Consider the following 21,581-nt stretch of genomic DNA (forward strand, 5'->3'; position numbering starts at 1 on the left):
GGAGCTGTGAGGATAGCGAGTGTGTGCTGACATGCGCTCGCTTTCAGGCATCAGAGTTTATCGTCAAACATGAAGGGTGCGACGTCTTGCGCCTAGCGAAGAGCAGTCATCACCGCGCAGGTTCGGCAGGAACCCCCCGTGGTGGCGTGCACGCAGCGCCATGTGCGGTGCGAAGGAAGTTCAACGTGCAGGCAGCAACGCGTCACGCAGTACTCACCGGCGGTCGTGGTGGCTGGTTCTGAACGCGGACATTTGAAGGAGACAGAAAAATACATTAGAGAATCAGTTGTTTTTAACAGAGAGACATCGCACACACGTAAGCTGCTTTTATGGTTATCTTTTTTGCAAAAATATTGTAAAACTTTTTTTTTAATATCAACAATTTTGCTGTTTTCCCTCACTTTCCACCAACACGTAAATTAGCCCCATCGTATAATTTGACAAAGGCTGAACCATTCTTTGTCAAATTATACAAAGGTGGAATGACACTTAGAATTTGTCATATGATACTTTCTAATATGAACAATATAAGTCGATTACATTTTTTTACAAATAGCCTATATAATGGTATTTTCCCATATTACAAACTAGGTGCCCGATTATGCTGGTTGTAAGCGCCGGCGAAAAGTCTGCACCAAATTTGTTACACGTTGTTAGCAGCAACAACACTCGCCACGTTTGCTCATCACGTGATGACAGCGCTAATCGTTGACCGTGTCGGGTGGATGGAGGGTGCACGACACAGCATTTTACTTCACGCCATCCGACTCAAACATCACTGATGAATGGTAGGCGTTGGCAGCACGGCGGTGCAACGCTACCCACGGGAGAAATGATGAGAGCCCTTACCCGATGTTGGCACGACTGCAGACGACAAGGTTGCCATGCGAACGAGAGAAATTCATAAATGTTGTGATTAATTCATTCGCAGTTTTTATTACTTGTAATAATATATTGTGCTATTTTTCATTTTATTTCACCAGGTGAGGGCCCACAGGGCTATGCAGCTCTTTTTCAGAAGCGACCTGGCCACAAAGGATAGCTCAACGAAGTGGCTCATCACGTGGACATTTATACCAGGAAAATACTCTATAAGCATGTTTCTAAATGTGGAGGGAAATCCACGCGACCACAGGGAAAACATGCAAACTCCAAATGTACAGGCGTCAGGGTCGGGATCGAACCCACGACCTCCTGTATACCAGGCGAGGTAGTTAACATCTGGCCTCCGCTGAACTACGTTTTTACAGTATTAATAATAAACTCAGTTTTATAAAGCGCCTTTCAAAATGATAATCTCACCATATGATAAACGATATCTCACCGATAGATAAACATAATTTTAGGTTCCCTACACATCATGATGGAACGCAGGGCACGGGATGGGTACACCATTCATTCTATTGTAAATATTAATATCAATTACAAACTTAAGCAGGTATAGACTACTGCATGCACTGGTGCTTCTGTGCATTACTGCTATGTGTGTTCTAGTATTCCTGTGACAAAGTCACCCGATCTCATCACATCTCGAAAGCTAAGACGCTTCGAGCCTGCACAGTGCTCCGATGGGTGACCGTGACGGACGCGAGGTTTTCATCGGTGTCCGTGCAGCTGCGCGAAGTTGTGAACACAGGGGGGAATGTGGCAAGACCCACTGATGTACGGTCTGCTGTCCTATTAACGGCACGTGTTTTCACAACGCGAAATTGGATGCAACGCATTTTTTACATCGCGGCTCCAATTTGGATATAACGCGATCGAGTGAACGGAACGAATAAGCGGTCGTACGGCTGCCTTGGCGGAGCATCATCACACGAGGCAGTGGGATGCTGCTGGATGCGTCTAGATGCGACCCACGCGCCTCGGTCTTTGCTCAGCCTGCATACACACCTCACGCGGTATCGCGGACTGTGCTTTACCCCCTATATTATATATTGTTTATTATAACGCGATTTTTCCATAATGCAGTGTTCTTCAGGAACGCAACTACCGCGTTATAGAACAACAGACTGTGCTTCAACTACTTCTATGTCCTATGCTCCTTGCCGTCAACTACCTACACTGACCAGCATGGTGAAGTATGGTCAAATAACCCCCAAGACCTGTACGGCGTGAGAAGGCCCTTTCCTGCCAAAGGATTGACAGATAAGGTGAGTGCATGTCCATGAATCGTGGTGTAGCTGGTGCAGTGGAAATAGGTATGATGATTTTAGATCTCACCGGGCCCATCTGTCAGGTCCAGTCCAGGCAATGATGGTGAAGCCATTGGGAAGAGATAAAAGTAAAAATCAAAGTTTACCAATGACAGTGCATGTGAGAAAGCAGGTCCACGTGAATTTTACTCATCGGTCGCGATGGCCGAAGAAGACAATAAACACAACCCAACCCTAACCCAGAACCCTGACCCCTTACCCCGAACCCCGAACCCTGACCCAATCAGCGCTCCTCCCTGGACCCCCCCCCCCCGACCCACCTCACACCTCCGATTAGCACGTTTGGCTATGTACAGTGCGCAAGAAGTTCAACGTGTAGACGTGCGACTAAACCATCATGAAATAGACACCGAAGGGGGAGGGGGGTCCTGATCCTGCTAGAGGATTGACAGGCTGAGCGCATGTCCACGAGTCGTGGTGTAGCTGGTGTGGTGGAAATAGGTTCGATGATTTTATATCTCACCGGACACAGCTGTCAGGTCCAGTCCAGACAATGATGGTGAAGCCATTGGGAAGAGATAAAAGGAAAAATCAAAGTTTACCAATGACAGTGCATGGAAGAAAGCGGGTCCACGTGAATTTTACTCATCGGTCGCGATGGCCAGCCGAAGAAAATACACACAACCCAAGTCTAACCCTTAACTCTGTCCCCCTAACTCTGACCCCTAACTCTGACCCCAAACCCAGACCCACCCAGACTACCCTCCCCCCCAGACCCACCCCACACTTCCGATTATCACGGTTGGCAACATACATTGCGCGAGAAGTTCAACATACATAAGTAACAACTAAACCATCACGAAATAGACACTGAATGTGTACATTTGGTATTCGCGCCATTCTTGCCGCGCAGAGGCCACCACGATGGCATTACGCGTGGACAATGCCGCGCAGAACGTCGAGACGTTAAACTCATCGTGCTCTCACCCATGGGCTTCCACATCTGGCCATCCCCCCCCCACCCCGCATGGACTTTAAAGGTCCTCATCCCTCAATGTTGCTCGCTGTCCCCCGAACCAAAACCCTCCTGGCGGAGCGCCGTCACTCCGTGGCTGCTCCCATTATTGTGGCGTCGAATTCCCACAACGCACGGACCAGCAGATCCACCACCACCACTACCACCACCGCCACCGCCACCACCAGGTGGAAGAGCCTGCTGAAGGCCGCTCGCCCGTTTCGTCGGACGAACGAGGAGGAATCCGGAGTCTTACTCCGCGGAGTCTCTGAGTCACGGCTGGAAATGATCTTCTTGATATTTGTACGATTATACCTCTTTGGGTCTTTCGGTAAAGTCACTATTCTTTATAGATATCTTCAGTTCTGTCTATGTCTTAGCACATGTTTGTAGTTTTGTTCTAATTATAGACTTGTTCATTAAAGGTTACTATTATTACAGTGTAGTAGGTGTACATATTTTTACAGGGCTTATGGGAAAAAGTTAATTTCTAATTAAGACGCACGTAAATTTATATTTTACTTCGGTAATACAAACATTACAGAACAGGTTAAATATCTTACCCGTTTTATAAGTGGCCCACATATCTGCAGAGAAAGCAAAAAAAGAAAACACGTCATATAAAACTAACCTTAACATACACACACACACAAAAATGCGCTGCAAATGCAGGTGGCATGGTCCGGACAAACATTTTGTGTGTGTGTGGGTTATTGTCTTAAAGCAACACACGGCACATGAAGTGCAATGGTTAGAATATAGTCGACCATAATCCCATCCTCGCAAATGGCACCGAAGTGGACTTTCCAATATTTCTCATATATTGTTGTAATTTTACTATTTTGTACATACTTCTATATTTTATTATGCTTTTGTTGAATTGCAATGACCCAGAGGACACATATGTATCAATTAAAAACCTACAGCATCCACATGGTCACACAAACCCTTAAATCAAAGACTTCCCCGTCTACAAGACCAGGTAAGAGCCTGTAGATACGGGAAGTCTTTTTATTCAACGGAGATGTGGAATATATATCGTTGATATTCATATAATTGTAGATGTATAGGACATCAGAACGAGTGTAATTGACTCGGGGGATCTTTAGAGACAAAGATCCCCCGTATAGCCTCAACCGACTGTTGGGGCAAGTGCTGTTAGCGAGTTGCACCTATGAAGGCCGGCACGGCACACGAGGGGGTGGGTGGCCAGCACCACGCCCGGCCGCCTTTGTCTCCCTAGTGGCGATGTTTACACATCGCACCAGATACTCATTTGAGTGTATTATTCGTTCTTTTTCCATTAAAAACGATAGTCCCATATCAGTGTAAACATTTGTGTGAAGCACCCTGTATATATAAAGGTTGACGCGATGAACATGAGGGGTGGGGGGGGGGATTACCGTTCGAGCAGATGACCGAAGCGTCTTCGTTGTGGCCGCAGTTATGAATGCCAAACGGAGGGTGGCCACACTCGGAGAGCCGAGACTCGTTGCCAGTGCACTGGACGTCGTCCAGCCAAATGTTACCGCTGCCCTCCCCGAAGTAGGCGCTTTGCAGGGCAGACAGGGCATAGCCACAGCCCAGCTGACGGCACACGACTTCGGCATGAGATCCCTGCCAAATGTCATCGCACACCGTGCCCCATGAACCGTTGTAGAACACCTCCACCCGGCCATGACATGTGCCTCCCCCGGCCAGCCGGATTAGAAAATCTGATACAAAAACAAAGGGGTGGAGATGAGACAAATGTCAGCTTGTGAGTTTTTTTTTTTGCTGATCAAAACAATCCAGAGGCAGAGGTCCCATTACCGCGTGGAGGATCGCAACAGTTGAAATAATCTTGATTTGAAGCTGAAGTTGAATTAAGTTGAATAATGGATTTTTGATAATACATCCGACACATTGGCATTTTTAGATGGAATTACACCGTTATGTGACCCTCAAAGAGCCCAAATTAGACTTTGAATCAACTTCCTTGTATTCTGAACAGATATTAGTCTTAAGCAACTTTGACTTTGGTTTCAATAAAAAATAAACTATCTCGATTGGTTTGTTTTGGTAAGGCCTCTGACCTGTAATTATCAGGACCCAAAGCAAACATTTAAGAGCAGGACATGACTCAAGTATTTAAATATTACGCAAATATGTCAATATATGTAATCATTAAAAATGTACAGCTCATATTATTGAACAAACATATCACTGCATCGCACGCTTTCAGATGCGCTTCCGTGGCCGTCTGGAACGCTCTTCCTTCCAGTATTAGGAAGCCACTGGAGATACACACTTTTAAATCGTCTAGATTGACAAACTCGTTCCTTTATAAATGCTTTTTATGTTTAGTTTGTTTTCCTTCCCCCGCAACTCCGATTCGCACAGTTGGTTATGTACGTTGCGAAATAAGATCAACATACTTACAATGATGCTCATAACGATATTTTTAAATAGCTTATAATATTTAATACCACAATCATATTTTTGATAAAATGGGATATGATGATAATAATACAAAATAATATCGGTGGGTGGATTGAATGGGGAGGAGCAGGCTGTATTCCAGAAACGCGGAGCAGCAATGCAGAAAGACTTTTTACTGAAGGAAGGTCTTAGCAAGTGGCAAGTTTTACTCGGGATAATAAGGAAGCACTCCTGAGGGCAGAAAGACATCACTTACCGCTGGCTGTGGTTGGCCGGACTTCAGAACATTTGAAAGAGATACACAAAAACGCAATGTCAATGTTACAGAGAACATCAAATCCGGAGGCGGTCCGTAGAAGTCCTCATTCACGTGTTCCCAGTTAAAAGTATATATTTCGTGGGAAAACATCCGATCTTTAGATGTGTTATTTTGTCTTATCCCAAATTGTCTGCTGAATGGATCATCTATTAATTACGAGACAGAGAATACAAACTGACGAATAAATGTTAAGCCTCCCACATGTTTTTAAAAGGTCCATTGAAGCAAATTTCAAGGAACTAAATCTGAGATCCCTTAAGGTGGCCGCTTATCCAGACTAGGGGGCCAGCGCTTTTTTATTCATATTCTTAGGTTTTTTCGGTAAAGTCACGTAGGTAAAACATTAAAATTAATAAAAGTAAAATCAGCGCCCTGCTACAAAGCAATGTGTGTGACACGAGTAAACCACGGTGGAATTTGGACAGATTAAGGCCAAAAGCAAATGTGACGTGACGCTGTTTGAGCATTGCAGAGTCCATGCACGAGCGTGATTGTTCTTCGTTGTGAACGCGGAGTTTTGACGAGTTGCCAACTCCATATTGAACTCACGGGCTCTTTAGGCGCCAATCAGAGTTGTGGTGCTTTTTTTGTGTGAACACGTTTCTCTTATTCTAAGCAAGAACATGCTACCGCTAGCCACGTTAACTCGGTTGTTTAGAAACATACATGTAATAAAGGCCGCCTGAAGCTCTATATAGTTCTACTTGTGCACGAAGTCGCGTCGCGGATTACCTGTCGTAGCTGCTCCAGACGATGATGATGAAGACATTACAAAAAGACAAACATATACGCAGGTTATCAACGAGTGCAGATTTTAAATTAGCATCTTTTTGCGTTTGAAAGCAACTTGAGAATGAACGTCTGATGCGTTGATGTATGCGCTCCAACGCGGTTGTGAATATAAATTGGGCTCCTGTAGGCATTGCGTGATTGGTGCTAAGTGTGTCGCGTCTGCGCTGCGTGAGTGAAATAATAATAATGATGATGATGATAATCATTGAGAGATATCTCACCTGTGGTGCTTGTGGTGTCTGCTCCCGCCGTTGTGCGTGCAAACATTGCATTTGAGAAACAAAAAAACAACACAAATGTCATCACCTTCGCGTGTGTCGAGCTTGTGACGCAAAAGCCGAGAATCGCTCTCAAGAGCTGCCACTTGGTGTAGTTTGCGTCTCTACTCTTTGGTTCTTTCGGTAAAGTCACGAAGGTATCAACTAAATAAAACCACGACGTTTCGATCGCAACACAAGCGAGCGTCAGAGCTGCTGCAACAAGAGTTTATATCGACCAACATCCGAGATAAACTCGTGTTGCAGCAGCTCTTTCTCCTGTCAGCAGTTTTCCTGCTATATGTATTCAACCTGATGACGGTTGCTTGTGTTACGATCGAAACGTCGTGATTTAATTTATTTTATTTTATACCTACGTGACTTTACCGAAAGAACCAAAGAGTATAGATCCCTGCAGTCACGAAAACTTCAAATCGAGACTAGTTCGCGTCTGCCCGGTTGACCCAGACAATAAAAAACACATTCTCAAAGGGTGCCCGGTACGTGAGTTGAACTTAACTCGTGCAGGGCTTTAGCGAGCAGCGTGGTTGTGGTTGTTGTTGTTGACGTGACAGCGCTTATTGATTTGCCGTGTCGCGTGGTGTACGGTGCACAGTTTGTGCTAACGCAATGTGACACACAATCAAGTACGAATAATAGTACTCAAATCACTTCGATTAATGTAGAAAGTATTGCCATCGTAGGCTGTGTAAATCAACATCGCAGAATCGGGATCTTTATTTGGACTGCAGGAGGAATCCGATGAGCTGTGAAGCTCTTTGTTCACACAGGCGTCAGTGATTCACAACGACAGACAGCACAACAACACGAGGCGAGTCCTAAACAATGTGGTATGTGACGGTGTGCAAATGTCGTGTTGTAAAAATGTGGTTTTGTAAAAATGTGTTGTTGTACAAATGTGGTGTTGTACAAATGTGGTGTTGTGCATGAATCTGTAACGTGATCTTACACAGCGTGTTTGACGCAGCCCACGCGTCTAGAGGAGGACGAGAGAAGAGACGAATGTCACCGAAAACAGTCGGAGACAGCCTTGGCAGGGAGGGGGGTCACACGAGGGGTGGGTGGCCGACACCACGCCCGGCCGCCTTTGTCTCCCCGGTGGCGATGTTTACGACACACAACACCGGGTACTCATTTGAGGCTGAGTCGACCTAGGGGAGGCCCAGGATCGGTTCAGATAATCGTCACCACCGGTGTTGGCCGTGAACAGGAATCGAACTCGGGTCGCCGGGTTCATAGCGCTAGTGGCTTGCACACACAAAGACATACAGAGACACAGACACACACACATAAAGACACACACAGAGACACACATAAAACACAGACACACACAGACACACACACACAGACATACAGACACACACACATACAGACACACAGAGACAAAGACACAGACACATACATATAGACACACAGAGACACACACATAGACACACACACAGACACACCCAGACACGCACACCCTCAAACACCTTGCGAGCAGATGACGGAAGCGTCCTCGCTGTGGCTACAGTCGTGAACTCCCCAGCCATTCTGGCCGCAGTGCGAGAGCTCGGCCTCTTGACCCAAGCACTGGACGTTGTCCATCCAGATGTGGCCGCTGCCCACTCCGTAGTAGGCGTAGAGCGGCGCGGACACCGCCTCGCCGCAGCCCAGCTGGCGGCACACCACGTGGGCATTTTGCAGCTCCCACAGGTCGTCGCACACCGTCCCCCACGATCCGTTGTGGAACACCTCGACCCGCCCGTGGCACGCGCCGCCCGCGGCCAGTCGGATGGGCGCGCCTGGGTGCCAGGGGAAGGGGCCGATGAGAATGCGTTTTGGGACTTTCGGGGATGTGCGCGTGCTGGGGATGATGACCCATTGGCTCGTGGCGTTTGTCCGTTGGAGCCCCAGTGCCGGATGATCCTAGTAGCAAAAGTAGCTACTACTACATACACTCTTTGGTTCTTTCGGTAAAGTCACGTCGGTATACCTACGTGACTTTACCGAAAGAACCAAAGAGTATGGATTCCTGCAGTCACGAAAGCTTCAAGTCAAGATTTAGCTACTACATATGTATAGCTACGGGCCCCGCACTTTCAAGGGCCCCGCGCTAAATGCTTTCAAGCTATCAATTGCGATTTAATTCCGATATCAATTCCGGTTCAGTGATTTTGCACTTGCTCGATTACTTTAGTACTAAACCGCCTTCAGCTTTACGAACGACTGGGTATTTAAGGTTAGCGATTTGTCGTATTATCTGGCTGTATAGCAAATGGAAAAATACAATGACTTTACTATGCGAGCTAAAAATGTGTGTTTTAATATTGATGTGTTTTTTTTATTTTATTTAGGGCCCCTTTATTACATATGCTACAGGCCCCGCGCTAGCTTAATCCGGCACTGTTGAGCCCCCACGACTTTCAATATGCAACGCGCAGTTATGCATGCTTGGTATATTTGAAAGGTTCTCTGTGATTTATATAATCACAAAACTGTCCAGAAGAAGGGAGAAAAAAACCCATTCATGGCGTGAAAGTTTATCACGTGACTATTTGCAATGAGTGAAGGGTAGCAAAGCCATTCCTTATAACGAGCAATCACCTTGACATGAGTGACATGGGGATTACAGGATCGCTTGAATGCAAGTTACACGCAATGACACTGAGGTGTTGCATACGTGAGCAGAATAGAGGGCACTTACCAACAGACGCGGTTGGAAGATAAGGTGGAGATGATGACGCTGTAGACATAAAATAAGTAGAACGGCAAGTATAAGATGTTGTTGGTCATGGCAATCCTGGTCCCCCACTGACTCATCCCCTGCTACCCCTACTCTGTCCTTTCATCTCACTTTAATCCCCTCCGCACCTCCGATGAGCACGGTTGGATACGTACGAAAGAAGTTCGACATGCTTTCCATTCCAGCAACCAAGGCATCCTCCTATATCGAAACTCCCAGTCAACCTCGACTCTACAGGAGGTCGCTCCTTCTATCATGTTGTGCCTGGGTTTGTGACTCCATTACCCTCAACCATCCATGCTAAACTAAAGCTTTTTTTGTTTACCAGGTAAGGCCCACTGAGCTACAATGCTCTTTTTTTCCGAAGCGACCTGGCCACAAATGATAACTCAACGAAGTGGCTTATCATGTGTCAATGTATAGCAGCCAAATACTCTAAACGCATGACGTTGATTCTACTCTCAACCCCCTGCCTTCATTCAAGTCCAGACTCAAGACCTTCCCTTTCTCCTGCTGCCTATGACTGTCTTCAATACAACATTACATTTATACGGGATGTGTTTTTAGATATTATCTGAAAAATCGGCCTGGAAAACAAACATCTGAAATTAGTTGAGGGTTTATCCATAAGATGTCCCGGCGTAATGCGACAGCATCACCTTCCACGCGGTAGAGGGAGTGGTGATGCAATTGCCACGACACTTTTGTTCAGGAATGATCAACAGACGGGCACGGGGCGGTGAGCAAATGTGTCTGCATGAGAGTGTGAGCGTCATATAGTGTGCCTGATAACAGCACTTGCCCCAACAGTCCGTGAAGTCTACACGGGGGATCTTTGTCTTTGTTTGCGGGTAAGTTGCTTGCTGAGAAACTCCTAAGCGGCCCGTGATCACAGTTGGTTCATCAGGGGAAGAATTGTGATCGGATCTATAATTCCCAATATCAAATCCGTAGATTTGCTGAGCAGAATCAGAAAATGTATATACATACTGGAGGAATCCGATGAGCTATAAAGCTCTTTCACAGATGTGCAGTACAGCCTGTCTGTGAAGCGTTGAAAAAAATCGTGGGACGATGTTGGCGATTGACTTCCCTCCCGATAGGGCTGCCGAAGTCTCTCAAATTGAATGGAAGCGGCCACCGCAGGCGAAGTGATGCCACCTCCCAAGGAGCCTGAGACCACGAGAGAGGCGGGGGACTACCTGGCGAGGCAAATTTGCCGATGTGGGCCGACTGGCGGCTGCGTGCAGGCCGCCGCTGCGTGACGCCGTCACCAGCATGCGTGGACCCGCTGGGGGTCCCTGGTTTGTTTTTATTTTCAAAGGAGCACCGCGCGAATTTGTTACAACGAATGCCCTCCAGCAGCCACCCGACCGCCCGGTGAACGCGAGCTGTCATTATGGCACGCGTGACGTCAGCACGCGGCCGGAGTGATTCGACCTCGCGTGACGTGGGGGGAGGCTTCCCTTGTGCGGCTAAGCGCACACAGGGCAGGTGACGCGTCGCGGGGTGCGTGAAGTCACTCACCAATTGAAGATGTCGGGACTGAGCCGCACGACGGAGAACATGAGAAACACAACAAACATCCGCATTATGTTTCATACACATTGGTCCGTTTAGTGAAACAGATTCTCGATGTGTTAAGCCGAACAATCTTTTAAGAATAAATACATTGGAATTTAGATGCGGGCATGGTGAACCTTACAGTAATCGAAGGAAGAATACAATTATTTTCCTCCATTTATTTGTTATGGATTTTCTGAATAGCACCTGCACAAGGGCCGTTGCTCGAAACGTCGCCCAGTATATATGTGTTTTGTTCCTCTAAAAAAGTGCTCTGAGCGAATGCAGCATCAGCAAGTCGGTTGCCGAATGTTTCTGTGTGTAGGCGAGGCCATTCCTAGAGGTGCAGACGCTGAACATTGATGTTGCGTCAGCTCGAGTCAAGTGAGAGAGGGTGACCACATTATAAGAAGTCGAGACCCTTTAGTGGCCAACTCAGTCATCAGAAACCCTCCAGATGCAAGCCACTGCATCAGTGTGGAAAAACAAAAACTCTGCTCATGGTCAAATCATATTGATGATCAAATCACAAAACAAATGATTTGGTGATGCTGCTTGTAGTTGTTGTGGTATGGCTGCTGATGTACATGGCAGAGCAACGACTACGACTCCACATTCAGGTGGTCAACCCAGCAGACAACCCCGTCAGGAGCAGCGGAGGAAGAGTGTAGTATTTTCATCATCATCGCTGTGATGGTGTCTCCTGCGTGTTTGTGATGCTGCTGCATTGGCGGTGGTGCACGGGCACAGACAAAGCGAGCACAGCACTCGACACGTCTCGACAATAACCCAGACCCCTTTCTTCACGGCGCATTCTGTGCTCGTGATGCCGCGCTCATAATGCGATGTGCAGAAAGGAATGGGCATTGCCGGGAACGTCACCTACGATACGCTGCCCTTCGTGAGGCGTCGCTATCGACGGCCGCGTGGAGGTTTTTCACGCCGGGCTAAATGCCGCCAGCAAGAAGAGCTTACACGTAGCGTTGCCGCCGCAGCCGCGTTCATCGGAGCGATCCGCGCAGTCCACGATCACGTCGCATCGCCAGCTCCCCGGGAAGCACTGGGTCCCGTCGCTGCACCGAAACTGGTCGCTCGAGCAGCTGATCGCTGTTGGCAAACACAAAACGGAGAGGAGGCGCGTCTTTTGTGGGGGGTTTTTTCAAGTCACCGCCACGATACGTCGTGCGTAGAAGTGGAGCGATCGGCGCTGGGGTTGCGACGGAACGGGAACGCCGTTTCGCAGGAGGAGGTCACAGAGGTGGTGGTGAGTGGGGGGGAGACTTCGAGCACGGCCTTGGTGGATGTTCCGCCACGTGGCAGAGCGAGCGAGCGGCTGGTGTGTGTGTGTGTGAGACGGTGGCTGCAAGTGCAGATGTGGTAGTGGTGGTGGTGGTGGTTGTGGTAGTGGTGGTGGTTGTGGTAGTGGTGGTGGTGGTTGTGGTAGTGGTGGTGGTGGTTGTGGTGATGCTCTGCTTTGGTAGCCCGGGCGAGGTCCCCTCCTCCACCATCAGGCCCGGCGACATTGGCGGTGGTGGCCTTCCCGTGCTGCGGAGAAAGCTAAACCAACACTACTAAAAAAGAACATGTATTTCACTAGGTAAGGCCCACAGAGGTTTACGATATCTCTGGTTTTTCTTTTTTGCGAAGCTACCTGGCCATAAATGCTAGCCCAACGAAGAGGGGTGTCGTGTGGAAATGTTATAGCGGCCGAATACTCGAAACGCGTGAGGTTGATTCTCAAAGTTTAGGGAAACACCGAAGGACCCGGAGTAAAAAAAATCCACGTGGCTACAGAGAGAGAGAGAGACACCGCAAACTCCAAATATACAGCAGGCATCAGGGTCGAATCCACGACCTCCTGTGTACCAGGCGAGGGAGTTTATAGCTGGTGATGAGTTGGTGGTTCAGGATTTTTGCAGAGCTCTTCTGCTGTCTCCGTGGGATCACCGGGCACTTAACAGCGATCGTGTGAGGCAGCCCTGCTTCAAGTTGGTCACCACGTCGTGTACAAACCACCACCAAGCCAAGAGTGATGGTGGAGGTGTTTCGCCGCACACGGTGAGTGGCCACCAAAGAGGAACCGGGTGATGTGGCCGTCGTTGTCAACAACGGCACAACTTCAGCGGCACCAGCAGCAATGTTTACATCCACGGGTGGATGAGTCATTATTGTGGAATCACACGATGCAATGTCGCTGTATCCGATGATGTAGGGCTATATATATCGTTCCATCTGCATACCTGTCAACCCCTTATCAGCGAGTTTAGCACGTAGGCTCTATCAGTGCCCCACCTTATTACAGACCAATGCAGACCTTATTGGTCACCCCGTGCCCTTATACATCTCAACGTTCATCCTGCAAAGTTCCATCACAAGGGAGAAACATAAAAAAAAATCACAAATTGTGATATTTCTTTGCGCCCGAATTAAAACGGCTGTACGCCCTATTGACCTAAAAACTCAATTCCCCCCTACAACAATACGGGGTTAAGCCCTATGGGTTTGACAGGCGTGAATTTAAAATGTTTAAAACATCTTGCCAAACGGGCCACGTGAATTCCACGCGACTGGGGTTGCAAATAGCAAACCACCGTGAGAGACGGGAGGAAGTGAACCTCCCGCCTCTATCTGACTTCGCGATCCCAACGCGCCACGGGTTTGTTCTCTCGCGGTGGCGCGTGTCTGTGTGACCCCTGGGGGGGGGGGTGGCACGTGTCTGTGTAACGCATGGGGGTGGAGGGGTGGGGGTAATTGCATTGTCCTCTCCAGTAAACAGCTGACAGGTGAGCCGGATAATATCTCGGGTTATCACACACACACACTCGAGTTATCACACACTCGACCAGAGTGTACACGATTCGCGCTGTTAAATATAGCGCGCACACACACCCGCTCGCACGCACACACACCCGCTCGCACACACGCGCGCACACACGCGCTCGCACACACACACGCACACACACGCGCACGCACAGACACACACGCGCACACACACGCGCACGCACAGACACACACACGCGCACACACACGCGCACAGACACACACACGCGCACACACGCGCACGCACAGACACACACGCGCACACACACGCGCACGCACAGACACACACACGCGCACAGACACGCGCGCACACGCACGCGCGCGCGCAAACGCGCACACACGCACACGTTCGCGCGCACACAAGCACACGCGTGCACGCACGCACGCACACGTTCGCGCGCACGCACGCACACGCGTGCACGCACGCTCGCACACACACACGCACGTTGCTGCCTCCACAACTTAAACGACCATGAGCCCACGTGGAGAGACGCGGGGCATCATTGCAAGTGTCGTTTAATTGTCAGGGAGAGATTGTGTGTGAGTCTGCATGTTAAAACGAAACCAAAATTATAGTTATTACTAAACGATGGTTAGCATGCATGCTTGGATGCATATCGAAATTTTAAAAAAAGTTATGTTGCACCAGATATATATAATAGCAACACAGCAAAAATATATATTGTAGGATTCCAAATCTTGCCTTGAATGCAACGCCACAGGTCTCCTGCCACTGAAGTTGACCTCTCCTTTCCAAGGTGATTGATGAGTGGAGTTTTTACGTCGCGGGCCTGCGAGGGTTATTGTCTAACGACGACGCAAGCACGAGGCGTGATTGTCACGAGGTCACTCGACGACACAAAGGTCTGCAAATCCAAGATGGCTGCCAAATCTCAATATGGCGAACTAATTTTTCTCTGTATGAAAAAAAACGAAGAATCGGTTTTTACCCTTTCTGGCAATAAAACAGGGGTTGTTAAGATCTTCAAACACCAAATAGAAACCTTTTGCAAGGAATCGTGTCTGCATGAACCACACACGGTACTTGTGGTGGACATACAGACAAGACACGCTCTGGTAATGAATGGGCATTGTCTTTGACACTGATTGGTCTACACCTGAGACAGCCTTCTTTAAGGCCTAGGCTCAAACAGTGTCAGACCAGAGAACGCCAAAAGGCGAACACCATAAAGACAACGTCACTATTAGAGCATTCATAGCTCGGGGTGAGCAGTTACGAAACCTATTATTATTATTATTTTTGCATACTTTGATACTGGCAAAAAGGTCAAATTGTCCTCTACTGCACATTTTGACACATCCAAGCCAAGCCAGCGCAAGGCCCCAACCGTTGGGGCCCAACGGTACAGGTGATTTTATATTCGCTATTTTACGGCTAAGCTTTCAGCATAATCAGTCTATGATGAACTCACAAGTCGTCTGAATCTGGCTCGGGGGACCAATTGAGCGAGTAGAGAAAAATTTGCATAAATATAGCGTCGCTTTCTCGTAATCTCCACGAGTCTGGACTCGTCCCTCGAGTTGCGATTGCAAATACAACCCTGGCACCTCCAGAGCCGTGCTAGGCAGGCTCGCCACGGCTCTGTTGTACTGTGGAAAGTCGGCGTTTTGTGTCACCTCATCGGATTGACCACGCTGAAACGAATTCTGCTCTAAGTGCCGCCCATGTAGCTGTGACATCTTGGCGTGACACCTTCACGTCAATGAGTCCCATCAGCCCGACATCAGCCACGTAGATGTTAGGCTCACAGTTACTGATACATGTAACAGGCATATGGAACCTAACACCTCTTCTTGTTTTATATCATACACTGCGTTGAATCTGTACCACAAATGAGGTGCATGAACCACTGCATTGTGCTCGACCGATGAGACTATCCCGTTTAGAAATAAACTAGAAACCTACTTGCATCCCATGATATGATAGATTAACTAGAGATGTTTTTTTTGTACAGAACTCTGAAGCCATTTGCTGGGTCTACTGCCTAATAAACCAAGAATGCTGTGGTTAAAGATGGGCTTTCGAAAATATAACTCGGATATAGACAAAAATGCACTTTCACTGGGTTGTTAATCTGTGTCCACAACAGCGGAGGTTGTGATGCTCTCCACAAGGAAGGCAATCCCTCACGGCTGCTTATTGTATGCCCTTGTTTCATATTTTAACAGTGGGACAGCTCCGCATTTTGCAAGCATCCGTTCAGGAACACTTCATCCGTATCCACGTGTGTGTGTGTGTGTGTCACAAAAATGGGCAATATCAGGGAGAACAGGTTGCAATCCTGTACAAAGTGGTAACTTCTTGAATTTGTATGTGGCTGTGTTTTTCCCTTATAGACATTTGTTTCCTCCTCTATTAAAATATCCATGGCAATTTTCATGTTGGTTACTGAAAGACCCAAAGAGTATGGTTATCAACATTTGAACTATGTTCCCCGACATCTCTATCCAGTCTGCCTTCCTATAACGCCGCGTGGTGTTTTCATAACGCGAATTGGATGTAACGCGATGAATATATTAGGAAACACATTTTTTATTTTTACGCAGATGCGATCGAGTGAACATAACCACGTCGCGCGAGTAGGAATAAGCGGTCGTCCAGCGCAGCGTCATCACACGAGGCAGTGGGATGCTGCTGGATGCTTCTAAATGCTACCCACGTGCCTCCGTCTTTGCTAAGCCTGCGTACGCGTCTCACGCGTTATCGCGGACTGTGCTTCGCCCCCCATATATTATACATTGTTTATTATAACGCGATATTCCCATAACGCGGTGTTCTTCAGGAAGGCAACCACTGCTCTATAGTATATAGCATTGTCATAAAAGACGCCGCTGTTAATCGTCATTATTTACGTGCATGGGGGCACAGAGGTGTCGGCGAGTGTTGTGTACGGGCCGTTGTGAGAGCGCCGTTATGATGTACGTTTAACTTCTTTCGCACCGTACGTAGCCAACCGTGCCAATTGGAGGTGGCAGTGTATGTCCGCCAGCTTCTACACACTCACAAACATTCTTGACAGTGATCAATGTTACTGTGACCGCGTTCTCCCAGCGATACATGAGAACCCGTTGACATCGGATATACGATTGTGTCTCTTCTACAGGGCAGTCGAATCACCGTTGTGACATTTTATTCCGAAGATGAGTTATCATTTGATCTGACTTGTAAAAAGGGGAACACGGATGTTAAGGTGACTGATCTATATCAATCAAACAAAACAAAGTGGTTTCAGTTTGTGCCGGTTAAAGGTACAGAGCAGAATTACATAGCAAGTGTGCTCCTCATTGCCGGGAGAGGACTGGTTTTTACCTCCCTGGTTGTCATTAGCAAGATGCAACCAGTTGTGGAAGTGGCACAAAGGGAAAAGCAGGTCTTACACGGGCAGTCTACCCTGGCACCCACTCACCCACCACGACCCCAGCGAGAAACTCACGCAGAGGGCGCCCTGGCGCTGCGCGATATGCAGAGGAGGAAGTTAATAAGGCCAATGCATTTTATTTGATGACAAAATAAAGAGTAGAGCTTTACCCTTTCTGGCAACAAAACAGGAGGAGGCGTAAAGATGTTCAAACACCAATCGACAGCGACTGCAAGGCACACAGTCTGCTCTCATCGCGATGCACGCACTTGAAGTAGAACACACGAACACACGTGCTCTCATCACGATGCACGCATTGTCTTTGAAACTGATTGGCCTACACCAGACGACAGTCTTCTCTGTGACCTTGTCTCACCGCCAGTGTCAGACCAGAGAACGGCAAGAGGCAGACAGTACAAAGGCAATGCACTTATCAAAACGTTAATAGAAACAATCGATTTCAAAGACAATCTGACCTGCTTGTGCACGCGGGTCACACGCACATCTAAGCGCTATCCCCCCCCCCCCAGGCTTTAAACGCTGCGTACTTCGCTTGCGAAATCTGACAATAACCGGACGCATTCATTCCGGTAATAATGCCAACATGTATGCCCGAGGTCAACGTCATGGCTATTGACAGCATTAGCAGGTCAACGTCATGGCTATTGACAGCATTAGCAGTGCAAGGTGCGTTACAAGTGAAATGCGTGCTGCAAAAACAAGTCCGGCACGTCCCTGGACTAAACGAAAGACACAGATCCCCCGTGTAGCCTTGACAAACTTTGTGGGGCAAGTGCCGTGAACGAGTAGCACCTATTACCGTAAATCCGGCACGGCGCACGAGGGGGGTTGGGCGGCCAGCGAACACGCCCGGACGCCCGTAAGGTCACCGCGCGGTGCGCCACCAAGGCCCTCAACGAGGGCGCGACGGACGTTCACAAACTCACCCCAAGCTGCGTGGGAAAGGGTCGCGACGATGCCGAGAAACAGGAGCGCGTGGGAGAGGCGTCCCATGCTGACGGGAGGAGGATGATGATGAGGAGGATGAGGAGGAGGCGCCGTGGGTTTGGCGAGGCTCGTCTCTCCAGTCTCTCTGCGGACGTCTTGTCGCCCTCGCGTCGAACGAGTCAATTCTGTCCTGCTGCTGCTGCTGGTTTCCTTTTCACAGCGCGCCTCGGCTGCTGCATTTGTCGTTGTTGGTTCGGGTTAGAGGGCGGAGTTTAGTCGAGGTCGCGTCTCGTGGTAGATGATGGGGGCTTGATAAGGATGGCCATGCTGGTGGTAGCGGGAAGTGAGACACTGAACTTGACTTTGGCAGTGCGTCTTGAGTGTTATTGTTGTATATGTCGGGTTATGAAATTTTTATAAAAAGAATATAAATTAAATGAAGATTGGAAAAATGCGCAAGTTTGGAAATTATGCTAGTTTATGTAATTATATGCATAAATTATGATAATCATGGATATAATCGTATTAATGTGTGCGAATGCTTACGATTATGTTAATGTGGACAGTTATGATAATTAGGCTTATCTTCGCTGCCCAGTGTCGTATTTATCAATCGGGATAAAACAATTATTCTTGCTTAAACATGTATTGATTATCTTTTAGTGTGCTTATGTTATGTTAGGTCTCCAAATTCATATCTCAACGCACTATACAGTTCTTATAAATAAGAGTTATGCATGGACTTGGAAAGAAACACTCAAAACACTTCTGTGTTAAGCAATTTTAATTCTAAACAAAAATATGACACTCTAATATGCGAACTCTCACGCTCGGAATTATCCACGGTACCATCGCGGAGATTTCTCTCAGTGAGCAGCACACTTAACCATCAATGCTTTTTTTCTTTTTCAACCGCACATATCATTAATTCCACCGCGTAACGAGCATATCCGGCGACAGGTAGAGTCTTAAACCAGGCATGCAACGATAGTCATACGAAAGGCAATAAGCAAATTATTATGTCCCGAAGGCAAAAGCATACGTCAATAGATTCGTCGGCAAGATTACATTTTTAACGAAATGTTTTGAGACAATGGTGTGCGAGTGCGTGCGTGTGTTCTTTGTGGGAGAGCGTATTTCTGGCACCGCTTTAATTAATTCTTAAGCGAGATTCTATAGCAAAGGAACAGGTTTGACACGATATTCTCTCTCTGTAAACGTGTGGATTCGTGATGAGGATTACAAGAGTTTAGTTTGCATCGACGAATCTATTGGTCGTATATGCGATTAAAAAGATATGAAAGAAAAACAAACTAAGGCACTTATAAATCACTTATTCGAATCACGCGATGAGCCGCGATGCCTTCACGGCCAGCTGATGATTAATATTTTTATAATTGGTCTTCTTATGATTGGCTAGGGTTGATTCCATTGTGTGAGTTAGTTTCCTTGGTAAATTCTTGCGTGAGTAACGCCGGCGTGTTTCGTGGATTTGTGAGTGTGGGGGAGGGGATACGAACGGCTTCGGAGAAGTTCCCTCTGGCTCGGCGTGGATTGCAGCGAGCCGCGGCTTTCTCTCTCGCTGCGAGATCAAGGTTCATTTATTCATGAGCGGCGTCGGCCCGATGCTGTCCTTGGAGAGGCTCGGTCGCCCGGTGGAGCCCGGTGGGGCTCGGCACTGGCACCCTCTGTACTCTGTGGCGCTGGCGGCGCGGCGATGTTCGTGCGCTCGTGCGCTGGTGGCTGGCACCTCTGTGCTCGGTGATGGACGACGCGGCTGTGCGCGCTCGCCGGCTCCGGGTGCTCTGGCGATGAACGATGCTCTCGTTCGTTGCTGGGTTGACGTTGGGTTGACGTTGGGTTGACGTTGGGTGTCTTCGCTATTGCTCGAGAATGATAACTGAAATCTCCGTCAGTTTCACTCGCACCTCGGCGGCTCGGTGTAGCGGTGGTGCAGACCCCTGCTCAAAGACAATGCACAACTCAAAGACAATGCACCATCAGAGTATGAGAGCTCGGGGTTAAGCATTTACACCATTGGAACCTCATTTGCCAGTGCGCCTTTTGGCATTATTTGGTCCAACACCATGTGAGACTAGGCTCTAAGGAAAGCTGTCTCGGGTGTGGACCAATCAACTTCAAGGACAGTGCATACATTATCAGAGTTATGTTGTTTGTTTGCATTATGACTGCAGGTATTGTGGTCTATGAAAACATGACTCCTTGTAAAAAAATGTGTCAGTTTTGTTGCCAGATAAAAGGGTAAAAAAACAATTATAAAACAAAATATTGGCCGAATTATTCTTAATATTAATTTTGGAAAATGGGGTACATATTCAACAGTATTATAAACCACGTTTTGTTTTTGCTCAGTTACTCGTTGAGGTTTACCAACGTGAGATTATACATCCATTTTTAAAGCTTTCGTGACTGCAGGGATTCATCTTCTTGGTTTTTTCGGTAAAGTCACGTAGAAGGGAAGTAATAAAATAATAAAAATAAAACATAAAAATGAGTGTCTCATTCTTCACCTGAAGACGGCTGCTTGCGTTGTAGCCGAAACGTCGTGAGAATTGTTTTATTACGTTTTATTTTTATTATTTTATTACTTCCCTTCTACGTGACTTTACCGAAAAAACCAAGAAGATTATACATCCACTTAAGGTACGGTACGCAAACACAAACTCTATGTTGACAATTTAGCGTGGCCAATTCGACTGTACCTTGCAATTAATTTACCGCTGTCTGCGTCAATAGAGAGCCGATTCCAACTCGGATCGAGATCTCAGCGTGCACGTGTGTCACGTGACGCAGGCGGCGTTCATTGCTCAGAGCGTCACGTGGGACGTGTTCAACAATCATCGGGCGCGTGCAGCGTGGAACGACTTCGTTTGCATTTGAATTGGGAGGGGGGGGGAAGTAAACTATGAAAACGTGGAAAGAAATCGCCCGGTGGTGGTGGTGAGGCCGAGAGGGCTGCAGTTTGGGAAACCCCGAGTCTGAGGTAATTCCACAGTTGCTGGACGGGATTCGGACAGAGCCACGCGGTGCGGTGAGAGGAGTGGGGAGGATGGGGCAAGTCGCCATCACGACCATCGCCGTCTTCACTGTCGTCCTTCCACCGCCACCTCCGATTAGCTACGTACGGTGCGAAAGAATGTCAA

General features: G+C 47.8%; 1 protein-coding gene across 1 annotated transcript in view; it reads right to left on the reverse strand.

Moving 5' to 3' along the window:
* The window catches only part of LOC144727888 (uncharacterized), a 66,655-nt gene extending 48,004 nt beyond the window's left edge, over nt 1–18,651 (reverse strand). Inside the window, exons 1-14 of the mRNA XM_078607025.1 lie at nt 18,417–18,651; nt 12,245–12,376; nt 11,234–11,251; nt 9,668–9,706; nt 8,454–8,765; nt 7,931–7,957; nt 6,925–6,942; nt 6,644–6,652; nt 5,849–5,869; nt 4,575–4,886; nt 3,735–3,758; nt 2,224–2,331; nt 850–864; nt 218–238 (exon numbers count right to left, since the gene is read on the reverse strand). Of these exons, the coding sequence (XP_078463151.1) occupies nt 218–238; nt 850–864; nt 2,224–2,331; nt 3,735–3,758; nt 4,575–4,886; nt 5,849–5,869; nt 6,644–6,652; nt 6,925–6,942; nt 7,931–7,957; nt 8,454–8,765; nt 9,668–9,706; nt 11,234–11,251; nt 12,245–12,376; nt 18,417–18,483 (1,123 nt within the window). The 5' untranslated portion in view covers nt 18,484–18,651. The remainder of the gene's footprint in view (nt 1–217; nt 239–849; nt 865–2,223; nt 2,332–3,734; nt 3,759–4,574; nt 4,887–5,848; nt 5,870–6,643; nt 6,653–6,924; nt 6,943–7,930; nt 7,958–8,453; nt 8,766–9,667; nt 9,707–11,233; nt 11,252–12,244; nt 12,377–18,416) is intronic.
* Between the last annotated feature and the right edge of the window lie 2,930 nt (nt 18,652–21,581).

Source organism: Lampetra planeri, chromosome 27 (genome assembly GCF_965212315.1).
Source record: "Lampetra planeri chromosome 27, kcLamPlan1.2.h2, whole genome shotgun sequence".
Taxonomy (NCBI): Eukaryota; Metazoa; Chordata; class Hyperoartia; order Petromyzontiformes; family Petromyzontidae; genus Lampetra; species Lampetra planeri.